Source organism: Ricinus communis, chromosome 2 (assembly GCF_019578655.1).
Source record: "Ricinus communis isolate WT05 ecotype wild-type chromosome 2, ASM1957865v1, whole genome shotgun sequence".
Lineage (NCBI taxonomy): Eukaryota > Viridiplantae > Streptophyta > Magnoliopsida > Malpighiales > Euphorbiaceae > Ricinus > Ricinus communis.
The window spans coordinates 486,567-506,412 of NC_063257.1; the positions used below are offsets into that span (position 1 = coordinate 486,567).

The 19,846-nt window shown below is 34.6% G+C and overlaps 3 protein-coding genes and 1 pseudogene across 4 annotated transcripts; 2 read left to right on the forward strand and 2 right to left on the reverse strand.

Moving 5' to 3' along the window:
* The first annotated feature begins 82 nt into the window (after positions 1-82).
* Positions 83-1,570, forward strand: LOC107261101 (annotated as a pseudogene).
* LOC8273620 (transport and Golgi organization 2 homolog) lies at positions 1,405-3,114 on the reverse strand. The gene is made up of 5 exons (XM_015719468.3): positions 2,690-3,114; positions 2,395-2,578; positions 2,076-2,282; positions 1,798-1,992; positions 1,405-1,719 (listed from the first exon to the last, which is right to left on the reverse strand). The coding sequence occupies exons 1-5, from the start codon at positions 2,770-2,772 to the stop codon at positions 1,579-1,581; spliced, it is 810 nt and encodes a 269-aa protein (XP_015574954.1). The 5' UTR covers positions 2,773-3,114; the 3' UTR covers positions 1,405-1,578.
* Positions 3,115-4,855: 1,741 nt separating this feature from the next.
* Positions 4,856-7,439, reverse strand: LOC8273619 (glycosyltransferase family 92 protein RCOM_0530710). Its single transcript, XM_002510637.3, has one exon. It carries the CDS (start codon positions 6,988-6,990, stop codon positions 5,176-5,178), a length of 1,815 nt encoding a protein of 604 aa, XP_002510683.1. The 5' UTR covers positions 6,991-7,439; the 3' UTR covers positions 4,856-5,175.
* Positions 7,440-10,064: 2,625 nt separating this feature from the next.
* LOC8273618 (probable serine/threonine-protein kinase PBL21) lies at positions 10,065-15,117 on the forward strand. Of its 2 annotated transcripts, none has more exons than XM_015721212.3 (7): positions 10,065-11,133; positions 11,256-11,285; positions 11,377-11,537; positions 11,629-11,818; positions 12,829-13,220; positions 13,795-14,136; positions 14,540-15,117. In XM_015721212.3, exons 1-6 carry the CDS (start codon positions 11,034-11,036, stop codon positions 14,095-14,097), a joined length of 1,176 nt encoding a protein of 391 aa, XP_015576698.2. In that variant the 5' UTR covers positions 10,065-11,033; the 3' UTR covers positions 14,098-14,136; positions 14,540-15,117. The 2 variants fall into 2 exon arrangements, with proteins under 2 accessions (XP_015576698.2, XP_015576703.2); XM_015721217.3 differs by having other exon boundaries at positions 10,066-11,133; positions 14,987-15,117.
* Positions 15,118-19,846: the final 4,729 nt, after the last annotated feature.

Here is a 19,846-nt window from a genome sequence, read left to right on the forward strand (position 1 = left end):
TGGGATCATTATTTGGTAAAATGTTTTTAATCATCCTTTTCTCTGGAAGCGACCAATTGCTTAGAAAGCACACCGAGTGTTCGACGAAATCTCTATTTGTCATTCCACTGCCAATCTTCACTGCTGCAATACCTCAGAAGCACTAATTTAGCCGCTGCAATGCCTAAAAAGTACACGTCTTGATATTTTTTACTTCTATTACAAAGAAAATGGTCTCCAAATTCTTGTCCATAAGCCTCTGTCCCATAAATTTAACTTTGTAGAAATTTAACTTTGATGTCCCTTTCCAATACAAAAACATACTACAGAAAAGAAAACTCCCTAAAGCCCTTCAATCTACTCGACGATCCAAGCTTCCTCCTGATTTTGGGGTTAACTTATTCCTTAAAAAGCCAACAGCTGGCGTTGACCCCCTCCAAATGGATTCATTTCTAGTTGATGATGGTGCGGTGATTTGAATCAAGAAGAAAAAGAACAAAATGGTTGTTTTGGAATCAGATGAGATTGAAGCAATATCATCTCTTTTTTCAAGGGAGAATCCCTCAAAAGCCAGGGAATTTGAATAGAGAAAGGCCCCTCTCACTCCCACTTCCTCACAAGCTAAGACCTCTAGGACCTCCTTCTCCAAAGAAACACAATAGAAATGTTGTAGTCTCTTTACGGTCACCTATATGCAATAAAGTATACAAAAATCCAAGTTTTCTTATCAGTTTAGCCAAGCAGATTAAATGTCTTAACCCAGATGATGATGTTTCTGCGGTTCTTGATGATTGTGCTCGTTTCTTGCGTAAAGGGTCCTTGTCTTTAACAATTCGAGAGTTGGGTCATATGGGTTTTCCTGATAGAGCTCTGCAGACCTTCTGTTGGGCTCAGAAACAACCTCAACTTTACCCCGATGATAGGATTTTAGCTTCTACTGTCGAGATTTTGGCAAGGAATCAAGACTTGAAAGTACCGATTGACTGGCAGAAGTTTACTAGTTTGGCAAGTAGGGGTGTTATCGAAGCAATGATTCGAGGTTTCCTTAAAGGTGGACGCTTGAAGCTTGCTTGGAAGCTTCTCGCTGTTGCCAAGCACGATAAGAGAATGTTAGACGCTAGTCTGTATGCAAGGTTGATACTTGAGCTGGGAAAGAATCCGGATAAGTACATGCTTGTTGAACAGTTGTTAGATGAGCTTGGGGAAAGAGAAGGGAAGCATTGGCTGTGGTTTGGAAATGGAGGGTTGAATTATGTTAGGGCTGAATTTCAAGTATATAAAGATACAGGATATGAAACTTTGCCAGTTTACTTTTCCTTTTTGTTTAATTCTTTTTCTTTTTTTTTTTTTGCCTTTTAAGATTTCCTTGTAGGATTGAGAGCATCTCACCGTCACCTCATTGGGAGACTGAGAAAACATAAAGAGTTGTAGCACAGGCACATACTATATGCTGATATTCCATAAATAGGGTTTTGCTTAGTCGATAAAAGGTTATACTACATTTTCTTTTATCTGTCAACCTGCAATGACGGATACATCAAATCAAGCATGTAAATGGATGGTTCCCTATATAGGCACTAGTAATTACTTCCGACTCTCTCAATATGCTTCAGCTTTCAATATCCGATAATTCACAGTCTTTTCCTTCCAAATATTGTCTTCAAGATACGTTTCATAGAAGCTTACTTCTCCATTTGCTCTTACAGTCAAAGCAGTAGTGCTTCTTGTGCCGTAACATCCCTGTACAAAAGACATCCCTATAAGCAAAATGTTTTAACTTCCATTCAACCAAATAAATAACATTTCTAATATGTCTACCAGTGGGGTGTGAACTTCAACAAATATGGAGCTCAGATTGTGTTCCCAATCAAGAGAACAAATGCCAGGCAGCCCGCTTTTCTCAGCTCGAACAGTATCCCTCATTAGTTTTTCAAGCATCCCTTCAACAGGTATTTCATCTTCACCACCGTATGTATCGAGCTGCTCCTTAAAATTCAGTTTCAAGCGCTGCACCTAAATGAGAATCAAAAGATCAATTGAATATCTTAGAAATTGAAGTTGTTTATCAAAACTCAGAAAAGAAAAAGAAGTCTAACCTTGGGCCAGGGTGAGTCAAGCTTTGCATTGGAAAGAACATGAATGCCAGGAGAAACCTCTTGTACGACAACAGGTTCCCCTTTGGGCCTGTTGGAGATATAGACCATGCTTTTTGATGATATGTCGGCCAATATAAGGTTAAACCCATTGTACTGATGAGCCTCTTTCACCAGCATTTCTGCAAATTCCTTTGGACTTTTTGGGCTCTATGATGATGATGATGATGCAGAAAAAGAAGATTTTTTTATTTTACAAAAGGAAGTTCATAACAGTAGAATTCGTGAAACAGGGTACAGCTATTTTCTGTTTAGTTGTTACCTCCAAGAAAAGGACAGGGAGTTCCCCTCGACTCCTTGCCTCAGGTAGAGCATGAAGCTCCAAGACATTTGTAAGGAAAGCAACTCTGCCCGACCTTGAACACCCCAACCATGTTCCTCCTGCTACAGCATCTCGTCCCCCCAACACATCGCATCCATCCCACCATGCCACTGGTTCTGTCGGCCTACATAAAATGTGCATACATAAAAGCCAATTAGCAACTTTTCCGCACCAGCATATCAAAAAGCCCTAGAGAAGAAAATGAAACTTAAATCTCATAAAAGGAAGAACGTGCCTGTTGTGAAATTCATCTCTATTTTGCAAGAGAAAGAGAGGGTAGAGAGGGTGAGCTTGCCAAATAAACGCAGCTATGCACATAGCTTAAAGAACAGAATAAGTATACAAGTATTGGATGTGCAAGAGTTATAATATTGTTAGAAAAGAAAAAAGGAAATGGCAGAATGAAACTTAATAAGAGCAGTGGGTTTGGAAGATGAAGGAACAGGGAAGTCTATATAGAGACGAGAAAAGGAGTCCTGAAAGTCGATAAACCATCAACTGCTTTTGCATGCTGCTCCTGGAACGTCAGCTATAAAACCAAACTATCATAAAGGCTACTAACAAGTAAATAGGTAAAGAGAAACTACAACTTTTCCCTTTTTCTTTCTTAACAAAAAAACCGGTGGCCACTGAGTTTTTTCTAGAATGTGTTCACAGCATATATATAGGTTTCTAATAGGTTAATTATATTGTCAGATATATTTAAAAAAGAAGAAGAAGCAAGTTTCAAATATATTTATAGAACACGATTTTCCTTTAAAAAGAGGAAAAGAAATCAATGTGCAACCAACTCATAATCTGCAGCATTTTGCTTCTGTGGGTTAAATAAAAACTGAGGCTAAAGTCCAGGCCGAAAAACAGTAGGCGCCGCCGCCTGTTAAAAATGGATCATTTTTGGAGGCTTGTTATTATTGGCTATCAATTGATTGAAGAAGCCCCACTTCACAGGCCTTATAATTCAACACTCTAAATAAAAGTGTGCCACCAAATATGAGCATAGCTCTAGATAAACGGCCAGTAATTCTTTTTCATTTTCCTTTATTTTTATTGTTGGGGGGCCTTCACTAAGGTTTTATTGGCCCACTATTTGCAATATCGGTTTGACTTGATACGCCAGCAGCATATTCGGCAAACTTGGGACACAGTAATAATCATTCTCATAATAACAACTCCTCAAAACTCAAATTCATGCCAATCCATTTTAGCATTCTTCATCTCAACTGCCTTATACATCTTCACCAATAATTGTTCCTAATCTTTCAAAATTTATTTTCTAAGATTTTCAATGTTTTTTACTTCAGTGGATACGTTTTTTTAAAAGATTTCGTGCTCTATATAGTACTATCTGTATATATAACTTTAAAAAATATAATATTATATTTTACTTTAATACAATTTTATTTTACCTCATCAATCTTATTTGTATAATATAATAAGATATTTCTATAATTTTATTATAAAATTAAGTATTAAGTCCAAAAAAAATATTTAATACTCAAACCTCCATTAAGTTATAACCTCTTAACAATCATAAATTTCATTTGATCATAAATGTGCGACTATAAAATTTTTTAATATATTTATATAGTTAAGCAGGTTTCTATAATTTAGAAGTTAAAAGAACTCTAGTTCTTTTTGATAAAAGAAACTTTTAATATACTTTTAAAAATATTATAAAAATTATCTATCTTATTCATAAATTTTAATTTTATTTATTATAGATTTAACATTGTTAGTTGTACGTTAAATATATTAACAATTTTATTATTTAATAAGGTAGTATTTATTACATAATAAATATAATTCCCTATAAAATCTTATTTATTCAGTTAAAATATAAAATAAATTATAAACATGATAAATGATATTTATATTGAATACGGAGAAAATCTGAATTGTAAATATTAATATCTTAAATTTTATTACAGTGAATTTAATTAGTCCTTAATTAGATTTAATAATTTCTTTAAGAAAAATTAATAAAAAATTAAATTTGAATCGAATTGCATTTAAATTCAAGATTTTAATAAAAGAAGCAGTTAAATTAAATTTAGAAGTTAAATCTCAAATGCTCAACCATGCGACTACTGCGTAAATTACATTTGAAATTACCATTATTGCAGAAAAGCCAAAGTTTAAAACTTTAATATTAATTCAATAAGAGACTAAAATAAAAATAGTGAAAAGTTGTTCATAGAAACAAGAATAATATTGAATAGGTAAATCTAAATATATAAAATATTAGAACAATCCGTACATATTTATATTTATTTACTGAGTAAGTTGGGGGCTTCTCTTTTCTCCATCCAATTATAAATGCAAACTCTTTCACTGATTATTGTGCAATGAATGAATGAAATGAGAAAAATCACATAGCAAGCAAAACTTCATCAGCACTTGATAACGTGAAAGATGTTCCCTTTTCCTATCCTCTTATACTGGATACAAGAATTTCAGACCAGACAATGCATATTTAATTGTCCAATATAGTAAATATATTTGACATGTATTGGATGATTAACATATATGTAACATTGTTAATTGTCTTTTTAACATTTTTATCAACAAATAAACCTAAACTGATTTCCAATTAATGTGTTGCCGCCTAGAATTTCATCAATTAAGAAAATCTCTACTCAAAACAAAACAGTTTTGACTAACTTTTTAAAATATAAACTAGAAAAACCAATCAACTTGAAACCCTTCATGTGTACAACTCTTTCAACTTTGCCATGCCATCCTGTACCCTGTCTCTCTTTGTGTACCAAACCACTTTTGTGTTAGGAATTTCAACCTATCATCTCTAACCTCACAAAACTTATTTTCCCATCCCGGCGGCTCAATTGCCTCATACCCTAACCCTGGCGTTCTATCCTTAGACTCTGGGTTCATCGCTTGCATCCAATCTACCACATAAGCAGATACTCTTCTCCTAAACTTGGCTTTAAACTCGGACCACGCTTGGTACTTATAATGGTTCACTACTGCTCTTTCCAAACTCAACTGCTTCGTTCTGTACTCTTCTTTTAATGAAAAATGGTGTATCACATTATGCAATGAACGATGGATGGCCTCTAATAACACTATCGACTTGTGTCGATTCTCTACTCGCCGTCTACAGTTGTACCCTTGCGTCACTCCTTCTACTGGGTTTGACTTTTGATTGGACGGTCCAAATTCGTTGCACTTGATCGAGACTTGGCCGATCATTTCACCTGACGACGGCAGTAAAGATTTTAACAAACGATCAAACGGCTGTGATGAGTTATCCCACGAAGGTGCAAACACAAATTCATCAACATCCACGTACATCATCCATTTGCATGAATCCCGAGCGTGTAAAGCAGCATGTGAAAAAACAGCTTCTTGAGTCTTGGGCCAAAACCATAATAACGTCTCTACGTTATAGCCTTGTTGGTTCAGCTCTTTAACCACAATACTTAAATCATCATCACTGTCGTTATCATACAATATGAACTTTTCGATGCCAATCTTCGAATGATACATCACCCATTCTCTCAAGTATTTCCCCACGTTGTAAACCATAGTAGTGGCGCATAGTTGTGATTTCTTTGTTTCTGGGTTTGCTATCTTACGCCAGGGGTTGTAATACGACACCGTTGGCATTACCTTCTTAACCTCCAAAACTTCGAGAGATACTTTGAGTTTGATTGGGTCTTCTCCTTCTTCCACGCCAGAAACTAACGCCGTTAAATCCGGATGATCACACCTAAACACCTCTTGTATTGAGCTGGTAACGGCCGTTTTAACGATGATATTGTTGTCAGACTCATGGATAAACACGCACCGTAATTCGCTTGGAGACCTGTTGATCCCTTGCCGGTTGTTTAAACCTTTAGCAAATAAAACGACATCGTTCTCGGCGGAGAACGACTCGTAAACAAGTTTGCTCCATCTCAAAATTTCCTCCGGAGGCGAAGACAACGGCCGAGGAATCGGTAATTCCTTCTCCAACAATCTCATCAGAACTGGCGCCACGAATGGCAATCTCCGCCGTGAGCTTCGGGGAAGTAGACATTTAAATGTAGTTTGGTTGGTTGAAGGCAAGATTTCGGAAAATCTAGCCGGAGAAGTGGCATTATTAGGGTAAAAACACGTGAGATTGTGGGCAGAAAGAAAGGGAAAATCAGAGTGAATCTCCGGAGAGACAATAACAAGAACCTCCCAATCAGGAAACAAAACAGAAACAGAAGGAGTGAAAATAGAATCTTGAACGCGTTGAGGATGGTTTAGGTTTAGGATTATGCTTTCTTGAATGGCATTGTTAGGAGGAACGAGATTAGGAGAAGGATATAGAACTTGAGTGGTGTAAATTGAATTGCGAGAAAAATACAGAGAGAAAGAAACGCAAAGGAAGGCGGAGATAAAAGAAATGAGAACCATTGCAGAAGCCCTGCAACGCATGGTTTCGGTTATATTACTAATGTCGCCGCCTCCTCCTCCGCCTTCGCTTGATCTCCCTATAGAGAGCAAATAGAGAAGAGGGGCTGATGGGGATTTTTCTATAGTATTCATGTTTGAATACGCAGTTAGAAGAATGGCTGAAAATTCTAACTACAAATCTCGAGTTTTCACGTTTCTTCTTTTTCTTCTTCTACTAATCAATCAAATATATCTGTTTGAAGAATTGATCATTAATATTCTTCCTATTCCGTTCTAATATAGAATCCTGATGCTTAATACTCAACAGAAGCCTAAATTGATTACTATACTACTCTCCAACTAAATCAATTGGGAATGGATTAATTAATACTACTTTATAATTAAAGTTTTGCAGATAATTACGAAAAGTGACCATGCAAATCAAGATTAACTTATTTATTTCTAAATACATCGTAGGAAAGGAATTGGGAATGACCTGAGCAGCAAGTGAAGGAAAGGGGAGCATATGGCTTTACAGCTAACAATGCTCTCTCTCTTGTGTCCATCACGTGTTGAACTTCCATTGCACACAAAGGTTCATTCCTCGAATTTCAAGCCATTTTATTATATACTATTTACATTTCTGTTCAATAAAGTGGATAATGTATATATATATATATCCTTTAATTGTTGCAAAAGTCATCACTTTTTACTTTATTATTGTCGTTTCTCTACTTTCATTTCATATGCATGGATGAAAAAAGGGATTACAAACTTAGAATGTCGGGAAGTCACCAATTTCTTATTTGTCCGTTTAACAATGTAATATCACTTCATTTTATTTTCCTGTGACCATTGATTAATTGCTTTGAATGTGAAGAAACAACTCCAGTAATAATTTGATTACTGTTTTGTTTTTGGAGGAGTAGAATTTTGTACTCAAATTCACACAAAAAAGGTCTTGCTTGATTGATATTTTCAATCCTAGCTATCTAAAGAAGAAAAAAAAAAAAAACTGATGCTTCATTTGATATGTATGAGTTATTGTCCAGATAAAGTGGCTTAATCTAATCTAAATTAGACTCAGATTTATCCTTTTGCTGAGGTTGGATTTCTGGCCTGTCTATCTATATTTAATTTGTTACAAGAATTAGAAACATGTTTCTTTTTAGCCCTTGCTTTCGGCGTGAATCGGGAAGATTTAGAATTCTGTGGATTGAGCTCTTGTGTGAAAATCACAGTTGCCCAATCTTAGGCGAAGGCCACTGCCGAGTGCCAAACTGATTGTTGCTTATAGAACACATCTCAACTGCTGTTCTGAATACTGCCTACTGCTAAGCCCATGAGATGTGGGCCTTTCTGCAAAATTTAGAGTGTAGGATCTCTTGACTTCCATTTCATTTCTTCTTTTTGTTTTCTTTTAGATATCAATCATCTATATTCGACCCAGTTCAAAAAATTCCATGTTCAAACAAAAATTTACCCAGATCATTTATTTTGTTTGGCGTGAAGTGCGAAATTTGCATGGTGGGTATTGAATCCTCGTATTCAATAAAATGAATTAATGCAGGGTGTAAATATGGTTGGTAGGCTATCACTATTGCCTACACATGTTCATGAATAGAATCCTCCTGACTTTGAAGAAGCAGTATGTTTTAAAAATAACAATAATTCAGATGTTAGATCAATTATATATTATTAAAACTTTAATTTTATGAACATTTACTCTTACCGCTCGATTTATATAATATAAATCATTCACGCCATGTGCAAATTCGGACACAAAATTTGAAACTCGCTCGATGTATTGTTGTACAGACCGAATCAAAAGGAAGAAGAAGTGGTCCAATGAAAAGAAAAGGGTGCTTGGGCTTATAACGGACTCATCACAGAAAGAGGCAACAAAATGAACTGAAAAATCAGCATCATGATGGTCAAGTTTTGCACGACATGGACCCACTCGGTCCCTCTCTTTTCCTGTGATCAGCAATTACTGTAGATAGAAGTCCGGACCCATTAATGTCGAGGTCGAGATGGTCACCAATCATCATCGTAACTGGACAATCGATGATAGGGGCCACGCGCCTTGTGATTTGAAAGTGAAGAAGGGGCTGCTTAGTTCGACTAGAAATGGTTTAATGTTTTATTAAGGCCTATCAACAGTTTTAGAAGAGAAAGATAAGCACATCATGTGTTTGTTTTAATGTTGTTGTTGGTCAAAAAGGCAAGCAAAGTATTGAATCATTTGTGTCCCATAAAGCCAATCATTTATCAATGAAGGAGCCTTGCCGGTTTTTACTCTTTTGGTTTAAATGGAAGTGGCTGATAGGAGATCCATTTCTCATCTTTTCTTTCTCTGGCTATGAACATCCTGTGCAAGAGGAAATGAATAAATAACTATTAATTACCTCTTTATTTCCATTATAAAATGTGAAATTAGTTTTACTCCAATTTGTAATGAAAAGAATTCCAACCGTAATTTGCAATTCAATATAAATTGAATAATAAGATTAATATTCTTTTTACAATTATATTTTTGTATTTTTTATTTAAATAAACAATTTATGATAGGATAAAAATGTTATTCTTTCATTATAATGACTCCCTTCCCTCCCACTAAAAACACCATTTTTCCTTTCCCTTTTACCTCATAAAACTCATGCATGGCATTAGATTGAGAAGCATCACAGGCATTATCCAATATCATCCACCTGAAAATCCCCTGTAGAAACCAAAGAAAATTACAATTTCTACCATTTATTATATTCACATATAATTGGTACGTACTTCATACATAAACGAATCAAATATTAGATATTATCCGTGGATTTAGGGATTCATACCAAACTTTTAAAAAAGATACCTTTTCTTGATTTGCTAGTGCATCCCAAGAGATATCCGGAAAGACATGTTAAATAACTCAACCATATCTTAATAGTATTATATTATATGTTCGGACCAAAGAAGGGCCTTTCACTGTTACAGTGACAGCAATAGTTTATTTCATAATTGGTTTCTTTATTATCCATGCTTTTCTTCTTCTTAGTGTTTCCCATCATCCCTAAATTGTTTCAGCTTTTTAGGTAGTTACAACTCTGGAGGAATTGGAAAAAGCTTTGAGCTTTTTCAAGAATGGAAAACGAAAATGGTATATGTATATAATTATTTCACTTAATCCATCCAAAACCTAGAATCGCTGTCTAAAATTTTGTCGTCTTTTAAAACCCAACACAAGAATAGTTAAAGAAGTTAGATACAGACAACCTCCTACAACACGGGATCAAAGTAGCTCACCGAATTAAAGAGAAAAAATAAAAAATAAAAAAAGAAAGGAAAAAAGCTGTAAGCTTTGTCACGTTATGCGGTTCTAATGATAGGAAATTTTGCAATAAGAACAAACAGAGGCAAAGGCAATAATGTCAAAAGGTAAACTTAAACCCGACGCCATCCACCGAACGGCACAGTTTAAATTCAGAAACAGAGAGAGATATTGGAAAAAACAAAAAGTGGGTCTTTGTGTAGGAGTGTGAGAAGGATGGAGAGCGACTGGCATTACATTCATGCACAAACATTAATGAAAAAAATAAATCGATCAGTAGTTTTTATTTAAAAAAATTAACAATATAAATACAGGAAAAAAGAAGGAGGCCCACCTCATCCAAAGAGAACCCAATGCAATAGTTGCTCATCATTGCATCACCTTTTCTACAATATGATTTTTAATTAAGAGTCTCAGTTGCCGCTAAATCTGCCGCTTAATTTGTTGCATATTCTTTTACTAAATTTATGCTTTGGGAACTGACTACCTGTCATTTTCTCTCTGTTTTACCCTTTCCTTAAACCTTCCATACCATTTTGAGCTGTTGATGTGTTATGTTAAATTCTTCCTTTTGGTTCTATTTGTGGAAATTTTTAGTGTATACTAAATTATAGTTAAATATTTTGGTTTTTAATGTTATACGGATTATAGTTATTGCGTATTGAGGGGACACGGTCACACGGCATTGAAATTTCGGTTGTTTTGGTTTCTCTCCTCTTTCGGGGAGGGAAAAATAAACGATTTTTGTTTCTTTTGGTTGTGTCCCTGATGGAGGGTAATTAGGGTTCGGATGAACAATTTAGTTGTTGTTCAGTGGTCTATTCAATTGTGAGCAATTTTAGTTTCCAAGAAGAAAGATTTTGTATTGTTAAAAAAAATGAGGTGTTTTTCTTGTTTAAGTTCTCACAGGAAGGATACTAAGATCGACATTGAAAGTGGCCCTCGATCTGCCTCTCTCTATTCTTCTGATTCCTCAGGTTTGTTGTTTTGTAATTGTTTTTCTTTAGTTTTTTTTTTTTTTCTGAGTATCTTTTGCTTTAATTTTATGAATGCATATTGAACTTTTCTTCTAAATGTGAAATAATGTGTTGAATTGCAGGTAGCGGGAAGGGAAGATGGAACTTGAATGGTAATTTGAATTTTAATTAGAATGTTTTTTTGTTAAAGTTCAATTCTTTCTTCTAGTTTGTGTAAAAGAAAATCATTTTGTGGCGGTGCAGGTAATGCGAAAGTAAATGGTAAGGACAATGGCAAGAGGAGTGGTGCTCAGAGTTTCACATTTAGAGAGCTTGCTGTTGCTACCAACAATTTTAGAGAGATGAATTTGATTGGAGAAGGAGGTTTTGGAAGGGTTTATAAAGGCCGGTTAGAATCAGGCCAGGTATATTTAGATCAAATTCTAAAACGATTCAGTCTTTTCTCTAATACATAGTACTTCTAAACCTTGATTTCTTATTGTTATCGATGATCAGATTGTTGCGGTGAAGCAACTCAATCATGATGGTGTTCAAGGGTTTCAGGAATTCATAGTGGAGGTTCTTATGTTGAGTCTGTTGCATCATTCTAATCTTGTAACCTTGATTGGCTACTGTACTGCTGGTGATCAAAGACTACTGGTTTATGAGTACATGCAGATGGGTAGCGTGGAAGACCATATTTTCGGTAAGAGTTTCTAGCAATTTAACTAATACTCGTGCATGTTTTCTTCATATTGCTAGATTTCAAGTTTGTTGTTAGAAATTGATAGTTCTTCCCATGATGCATGTTCAATTCTTTTTTCTTTTCTTTTCCTTCTTGGGTTTCTTACTGTAACTTTTCGCTAAAACTAGGAGCTAAAGCCCAAATCTAGACAGCGTAGCACATATATGAGGGGTAGCCTCCCCTCTAATATGATTGAGCAACTCTAATTATCCCAGTATTTAAGAGTAGTTTCAAATGAATGCACCCCAAGGTCCAAGGTTGGCAGCCAATCCAAAGCAGCATTGCCTTCTATATAACCTTGTCAAATCGGATATTCCAATACCTGGAGGAATTCCATGATACCTTCTAGAAAGGAAGAGTTCTCACTCTTACAACATTAAACAACATGTCTCAATCTTCATAACCAACCTCCACACAATGACCAAGCAGTATCCCATAACTATTTCCACTTGTTATTGTTCCAGTAGCTATCCTCAGGGTTCCAGCTGTTTTAACTTTTGACCACACCTGAAGGAACCTGCCAATTAATCAGCCTTTCTATTCTTAGCCCCTTAACATTTTCATCATTGTCAACCAGCTCTGAAGATTAAATTATCTCCTTAGCATAGGCAAGAAATGCGTTTAGCTGTATGTAAGCAGACGCCACTGATCAGCACCCTTCTAGCAAGTACAAAGAAATAAGCGAATTAGCTTTATGATAATGATATGTTTAAGGGGTACTACCTATCTCGATGAAGTTTCACCAAACTATGGATCTTACCTTCAATTATTCTATAATAATCTTCTGTTTTGGAAAGCTGACTCCCAATAATTGCATTCAACTGAATATATCCTATTTCCTATGGTTATTTTTATTATTATCTATGATTGCTAGTTATACCTTAATTCCCTCTCTTTCTGTTTAGTGTGGGGAAAAAAATAAATGCTCTAGTGGGTTACATGGTTATGCTGAGCTGGTTTATGTTTTACAGATCTAGATCCTGATAAAGAGCCATTGAATTGGAGCACTCGGATGAAGATTGCTGTTGGTGCTGCTCGGGGCCTTGAGTACCTACATTGCAAAGCAAATCCGCCTGTTATATATCGAGACCTGAAATCTGCAAATATTCTGCTAGACACTGATTTCAATCCAAAACTATCGGATTTTGGGCTTGCAAAATTGGGACCAGTTGGTGAAAATACACATGTTTCAACCAGAGTTATGGGAACATACGGATACTGTGCCCCAGAGTACGCTATGAGTGGCAAATTGACTCTCAAATCTGACATTTATAGCTTTGGTGTTGTTCTGCTGGAGTTAATCACTGGTAGAAAGGCAATAGATCGCTCTAAGAGACCAGGAGAGCAAAATCTAGTTGCTTGGGTGAGTCAAATCTTACTTTCTTTCATTTGGTGCCTTCACATGGTCATCCACATTACTTCATTATTTAATGCTAATTCCATCCTCCATAACTCTTTCCCTTTTGTCCAAACTTCATGTTGTTGTTAATACTTAATAGTCAGGCAACTTCAGGTTGTAACATCTTAAATATACTCCTTTCCATCTTCCTCGTTTCTGGCCTCTTCATATATTATTTCACCCGGATCATCAAAAGCAATAGATTGATCTACAGCATAATGATAATGCTTGGTTATGTTTACTTTGCATTTGCTATACTTTTGACCTCTACTTTTCATCTTCAAATTGTTTTTTCATCCCAATTTCCATAACATAGGCGTCCTCCTAGCAGTAAAGCATCTTAAGACTATCAAAGTGTCAAACATTAATATTGTCTGATGGAGTAATTTGAAGACTCTATAGAACAATATTTGATAGCCAGAGTAATTGTGACTAAATGATGGACTAGCAAGAGCCCGTCCCACTTTATTTATCTTGGGATGCTTCTAATCATCTCGCAGCAGTAGATTAATTTTTTTTTTCCTTTTTGTGATTATAGGCTCGCCCATTTCTTAAGGACCAGAAGAAGTTCTATCAATTGGTTGATCCTCTGTTGCAAGGGTGCTATCCTCGCCGCTGTTTGAACTATGCAATTGCCATTACTGCAATGTGTCTTCATGAGGAAGCAAATTTTCGCCCTCTTATTGGTGATATAGTTGTTGCTCTTGAATATTTGGCCTCGCAGTGTCATGGGTCAGAATCCAATAGCAGTCAGGTAAGAAGTGGCATTCCACAATCTTCCATGGCAACAAACAGGGGTGCTGTTTCTCAAGAACCAATGTCTAGGAGTACAGCTTTTTAGACTTCATTAGTCAGAAGCTTCTTAAACCCTCTGATTACTGTAAGTGAAATCATAATTTTTAAATTTTGGCATTTTACTGTGGATAGAATCTAAGATCGAAGTATTTTTTCCTCAGAAATGGAGAAGTGATCTGATTTACTTATGGTTTTAAAAATTTTAGATTTTTATTAGTGGCAGCTCTTGTTTTTTCGTTTTCTAATGTTTAATATATTTATTTTCTTTTGGGAGGGGTTTGGTGGTGGTGGTGGTCTGATGTAAAGTTGTATTGTTGAAATAGTAAATCGCCCCTTTGGCTCTACTGCTGGATTGCATGTCTGTTTTACGATACTGCTCTTCTTCTTCCTTTTTCTTTTCCTAAATAAAATTGTAGTTGCATTGTTCGTTTTGATATGCATCGTAGGGATTTCAGTATAATGAATTGTAAAACATTTTTCATTCTCAGGAAGAATGACAGTAAGGAGTTGAAATTATTTGAAGGAAGCATCTCTATATATGTCAATATCTCCACTTTGCTGATTCTTTCGAGAACCAAAGTGATTCTTTTGGCATCTTGCTTTTGTGGGGCATTATCTATGCACTTCATCTGTGTGCATTGAAGAGGAAACCGTTGCTTGTTTCTGTACACAGTTGTCTTCTCATTATTTTGGCATCATCACCCCAATTAATATTATCTGAAATTCATCTGCTGTTGTGTTCAATTTAGCTGTAACAATGTGTGTGGTGGCAAGTTTCATATTTATTTTTCTGGGGGTGCAGAGAGGTTAAAAGAATAAGGCAGTTTCACTTGGTGCCCTTTTGGGTTATCATTTGAATCAAATAAATGATTCATGATTCAATGGCTTGTGCTTCAATCATAACTTGTGGATCTCTTCTTGCTGTGTGCTTTCAGGTGTCTTGCCAAACTTGGGATGAAAAACCTGCAGTAACATAAGTGCCCGTGAATCTACTCAGTTTACTTATATGTGTATATGTTTGTATATTCAGTTGGGTTTTATAAAGAAGCCTTTTCTTTTACCTTTACGTATATCTCTGCTGCATGCAGCAAGATTTCTTTCCTTGTTTCCTTAATTTTGTTTTCCATTAGTCCCATCTCCTTTTCATCAATCCAAACAGCACTAGACCTAACTCTGCAGCAAGCAAAGCCTTAAGTCTGCTACAGATGAGAAAACACCGAACTACAAATCTGAATTAGTATGCTGCTTAATAACTATCTACACATGCCGTCTTCCATTTGCCCCCCCTTATGCGATAAAATTGTGGGTGAAGTTATTCTTTTGACATCTAATTTTATTTTGTTCATAAATTTTTATTTTATTTTATTTTAATTATTTTTCAATTTAATCACTTTATAAATAACAAGTCGACACTTGATAACAATAGTCGATGAGAAAAAAATAAAAAGTAAAAAAAATAAAATATGTCAATTACTTATTGTCTATGTGATTATTTTATAATTGAAATTTAAATTAAATTATTAAAATGAAATAGATTTGAATTTTATAAGAAAGTATAATCTAAATTGAAATAAATTTAAAATTGGTGAGAAATTGAAATAAGTTATTCTTCATTCTTCATAGAAGGAGAGTTTAAGAATTCATTTTGCAGCAATACTGATTCCAGGGTGGCTTTTGTGTTTCATAAGTTGAAAAACTTTATGATCTCTGGGTGCAATAATAGTATGAGTAGGAGGAAGGAGACATCTGACAATTAAAGTGTTAAAATTCTTGGTGCCTTCCAAAGACCTGACGTATTTCGTCTTCATCATGGTGACAGCTTTTGCGGCTGGAATTTTAGTTAAGGTTTCATATGTCCCAGGTGATGCCAAAAAGAAATACTATGTACATATACAAAAACGGAAAAAGAAGACTGCCACTGTAATAATGGATTTCCATCCCATTGAAGCAGCCAATAATTAAACGTTTTATGGATTGGAGTTAACACGTGAAGCATAATCTTTAGGCATGGTCAAAGGGTTTACTTTGAAGTACTCTATTAGACAAATGAAGCATGTTCTGCAGAAAGGTGTCTGCGTATCCTCACTAACAAGCATAGCTCCAAGCTTCCAATCCACAAGTTTCGCATTTCTTGCTTATGCCGTTCTCGTCTGAACAAGAAGCATTTTCTTGCAGGGAAATCGCGTAGGGTGACGCTTGTTCCTGGGGACAAAGACAGTTTGAGATATATTCTTAAAACCTGGTCATGATTTTATTCCTGGAGATTGCGGCGGATGCACCACATAAATGAGTGGTGCTGAAATTAATAATCTAGTCTAAAAATATATAAATAGAATTTTTAACAACTTAATTAATCGGAAAAAGATTCTTCTACTTCTTCCAGTGTTGCATATATATATTATCTTTTACTTCTGGTTTATTTCAATAACTTTTTAATAATTTTAGGTTATTATTTCTTTTTACGTAAGAAGAACCTTCAATATCTCAATGCAGGCTCAAGCCTCTGCTCAGCCCTTCCTGCGTCCACCCATGCCTGGAGATCATATTTGCAGTATGCATCAGTTTCAAGAATTTATCAACTATTTACTTAGTTGGTGCGTTCTTTAGGCCAATTTTTATTTATTTATTTATTTGTTTATATTTCTCTAAAGTGTAAACGCGTATAAATCAAAGAAGGGAATAAAAAGAAAGAAAAACTATAAAGCGAAAGAAGCCAAAAACAACTTTAATTTCTTCTGGTACTATGTTCATATTCAAGGCAACTAACATACGGACATGACAAAGAAGAATATTTATATATAGAATAAACCAATTCTTTTGCTTTTAGAGAATCAAATTTATCACAATTACAATATCTGAGAGATTAAAATATTGATTCTTCTTTATTTTGAGTTAGGTATTATATTATAATAATTTAATTCTTTATACCTTGGCAAATCAGATTTATGATATCATTTGACCTTTCTAAAAAGGGTAAGGGTCACCTTTTCAGACCACAGGCGGGGAAAATAAATTGTTCTTCTTTGTGTCAGAAGGTTCTTGGGAATTCCCCTTAAGTTTGAAAGCTTCTGCTGCATTTTAGTCCAAGAAAGAAGGGCCCTCCTCCTTTTATTCCTTTATCAAATAATATCACTATATTTCATTATTGTACTGATCACTCCACATTTTGTTACCATTTTTTCCATGTTAAAAGAACTTTTATCTGAATGGAGATTTAGTTTATTTGGCCGGCAGGTGACTAAATAATTATATTGTTTAGGTCAGGTAAACATAATCTGATTGTCATCATTCATCCAAAAATAAATAAAAACTGTTTTGCTAAAACAGCAAATATACAAAGTTTCTTCATGCATGATATATATCACTCTGCAGTAGTCTTGCAATGGCAAAATACTATTAGTGTTTCTTCTCCAGTCTTGAAGGTTATCATCTGTCTGCAGGCCAATTTGCAGGTGCTATGCTATCACATGAAGTAATTCCACGTATTTTTTTCAGCTGAGAAATGATGTTCAGGTTGGCCTAAATAAGCATTATTGCCTATAGATTAATGGATAAGACCCCCTCTATAAAAATGATCAATGCAGCAATATTCTATTAGAACAAAACCTTATACTGATCCAACATTAACCTAATATTATAAACTGTTGACATAGCTGTGATCGAGACCTGGTCTTGAAGACCCAGTATAAATGTCATCTTCGTTTTTGCTACCTTCCTCTTCTTTCTGTCGACGTCGCATGGACAGAGAGGCCAAGCATAATTCTTTCTTGCTAGCTGTCAAATACCTAAGTTATAAATATATATATTTGTGTAAATAAGTGCTCATGATCTAGGCATGCTGTTGACTTGCATTCACTTAATTTCCTACTTTGTTTCAACCTAATATCACATGCATTGTATATATTACGAGAAAAATAGGCAAAGTAAACCCAGAATTTCTACCACCATATAATTTCATTGAAGGTTCGTGACTGAATGGGATTTTAACTTTCTTCATACATCAATCCCCCTTTTTAATTACATATTAATTAATCTCAACTCAGAATTAAAAAAGTAAATAGGACAGGACTGTTCAAAGTATAAAAAAAAATAAAAAAAAAAAGATCGAGTCTTTCTATGGAGCTAGAGAGATTAGATGTATGTGTCTTTCACTTTTGTTTTGTTTAATATATCGATATAATGATTAAGGACCCTTGGCCATCATCACAAAACAAAAGCAACCAATAAATTTATATTACCCACGTACTAAATGCTCAAGTCAAGCTAAGCCTTTAAAAAGGTGATAGATTTTTCCTCACTAGTGTGTGAAAAGGTTTCAATCTTTACGCTTAATTGACTTCTCTCTTTGTGTTGGGATTTTGTCAGCTATTGAGAAAAAAGGAAATTGTAATAATCAGGATGTATAATAGGGTGAAATTGCAGAAACAGTGATATTAATTAAGGAAGAAGAAACAATTAATTCTTCATAACAACAGTAAAATTTAACAGATGAGAAATCCAAATTAATACGTTTTTAAAGTACAAAAAATAGCCTAAAATTGTCAAAAAGAGGAGATCAACACAAGCTGCTCTTCAGTTTTCTCTAAAAGCAACTCAGAATAGGAAACTTAAGAGAAAAGAAAGACACTATAATTTTGCAGAAGTTTTCCGGGCATGAACCATTTACCATATTATTTATTTAGCATAGACGGTCCAACTTCAAATGTGCCCACATATGGGCCCTAACTGATGTGGAATTCTGGAGGTGGAAATTGCTTCAGACAAATGGCTCCATTGACTTGGTGCTTCTTCTTTTTTTTCCTCAGAGAATTGTGTTTTGCATTATTGTTTTAATAAATCTCATCAAATTCGGTTCATTCCATCCCCTTTGTGTCTATTATTTCTGAAAATTTGATAGAAAAGTAGGCGGGGAAGATTTTACATTAATATCCTACAGTGTATGTGTAGGAATCGAGCACTTTGATGGTTGCAACTTATTTTGTATTAGTATAGACAACCAAAATTACAATCTAATCTAATCAATAAATTTAATAAGTGTATTCATATATCATTGTTGAATTAGTATAGTTTACAAATAATATGGTAGACTAAATTTATTTAATAAATTTTTATTAAATTAATATTTTAAAAAGAATATTTCATCAACAGTGGGTTTATATATCGGATTTCTAATATCTGATAAAACTGATTTCTAATGAGTTAAAACTTATTTTTCACGAGCTTTCAATGTGACTAATCCATAAACCTAAAGCGATTAAGATTATGATATTGCGTATGAATCTCTAGTTTTTAGTTTTTAATCAATTAAAGATTATGGAATTAAATTGGAATTGCCTAGAGTTCCCTAATTGGAATTGCTGAACGAAAAATTTAAGTCCTAAACCACAATTAAGGAATTAAATCTTGTGCATACATTAAATTGATAAACAACAATCCTCAAAATGTGAGATCCCTCATAAAGTATTAGTGGAAATTTAAGTGGATCATCCAACTAAATATTTCTGAATTCTTATTAATCTTTTGTTTTTGAAAGAAGAGAGATGTATAGCATTTCAGGTTTCGTAGCAAAAAATTATTTTGTAGCATATACACATCATTTGTGCTGATTTATTATGTCATAAAGTGGATGACGTTTCTTTGTGTCTCCTCAAAATGCAGCTCTCATTTTCCAAGTTCTGTCTCTGTCCGAATTTAATTAATGTAACATGTACAAGGGGTAAGAAAAAAGAAAAGGCGTCCAAAATGGGCAACCAAAAAAACCCGTACAAAAATGGGAAGTAGAGTAGAGCAATCAT

Excerpts from the sequence above, each read along its gene's own strand:
- LOC8273620 (XM_015719468.3), bottom strand. The coding sequence starts at position 2,772 with ATGTGCATAGCTGCGTTTATTTGGCAAGCTCACCCTCTCTACCCTCTC. Across the intron at positions 2,283-2,394 it reads TCCCTGTCCTTTTCTTGGAG|AGCCCAAAAAGTCCAAAGGA; the intron begins GTAACAACTAAA and ends TCATCATCATAG. Across the intron at positions 1,993-2,075 it reads TTGACTCACCCTGGCCCAAG|GTGCAGCGCTTGAAACTGAA; the intron begins GTTAGACTTCTT and ends ATTCTCATTTAG.
- LOC8273619 (XM_002510637.3), bottom strand. The coding sequence starts at position 6,990 with ATGAATACTATAGAAAAATCCCCATCAGCCCCTCTTCTCTATTTGCTC.
- LOC8273618 (XM_015721212.3), top strand. The coding sequence starts at position 11,034 with ATGAGGTGTTTTTCTTGTTTAAGTTCTCACAGGAAGGATACTAAGATC. Across the intron at positions 11,286-11,376 it reads GGGAAGATGGAACTTGAATG|GTAATGCGAAAGTAAATGGT; the intron begins GTAATTTGAATT and ends GTGGCGGTGCAG. Across the intron at positions 11,819-12,828 it reads CGTGGAAGACCATATTTTCG|ATCTAGATCCTGATAAAGAG; the intron begins GTAAGAGTTTCT and ends TATGTTTTACAG.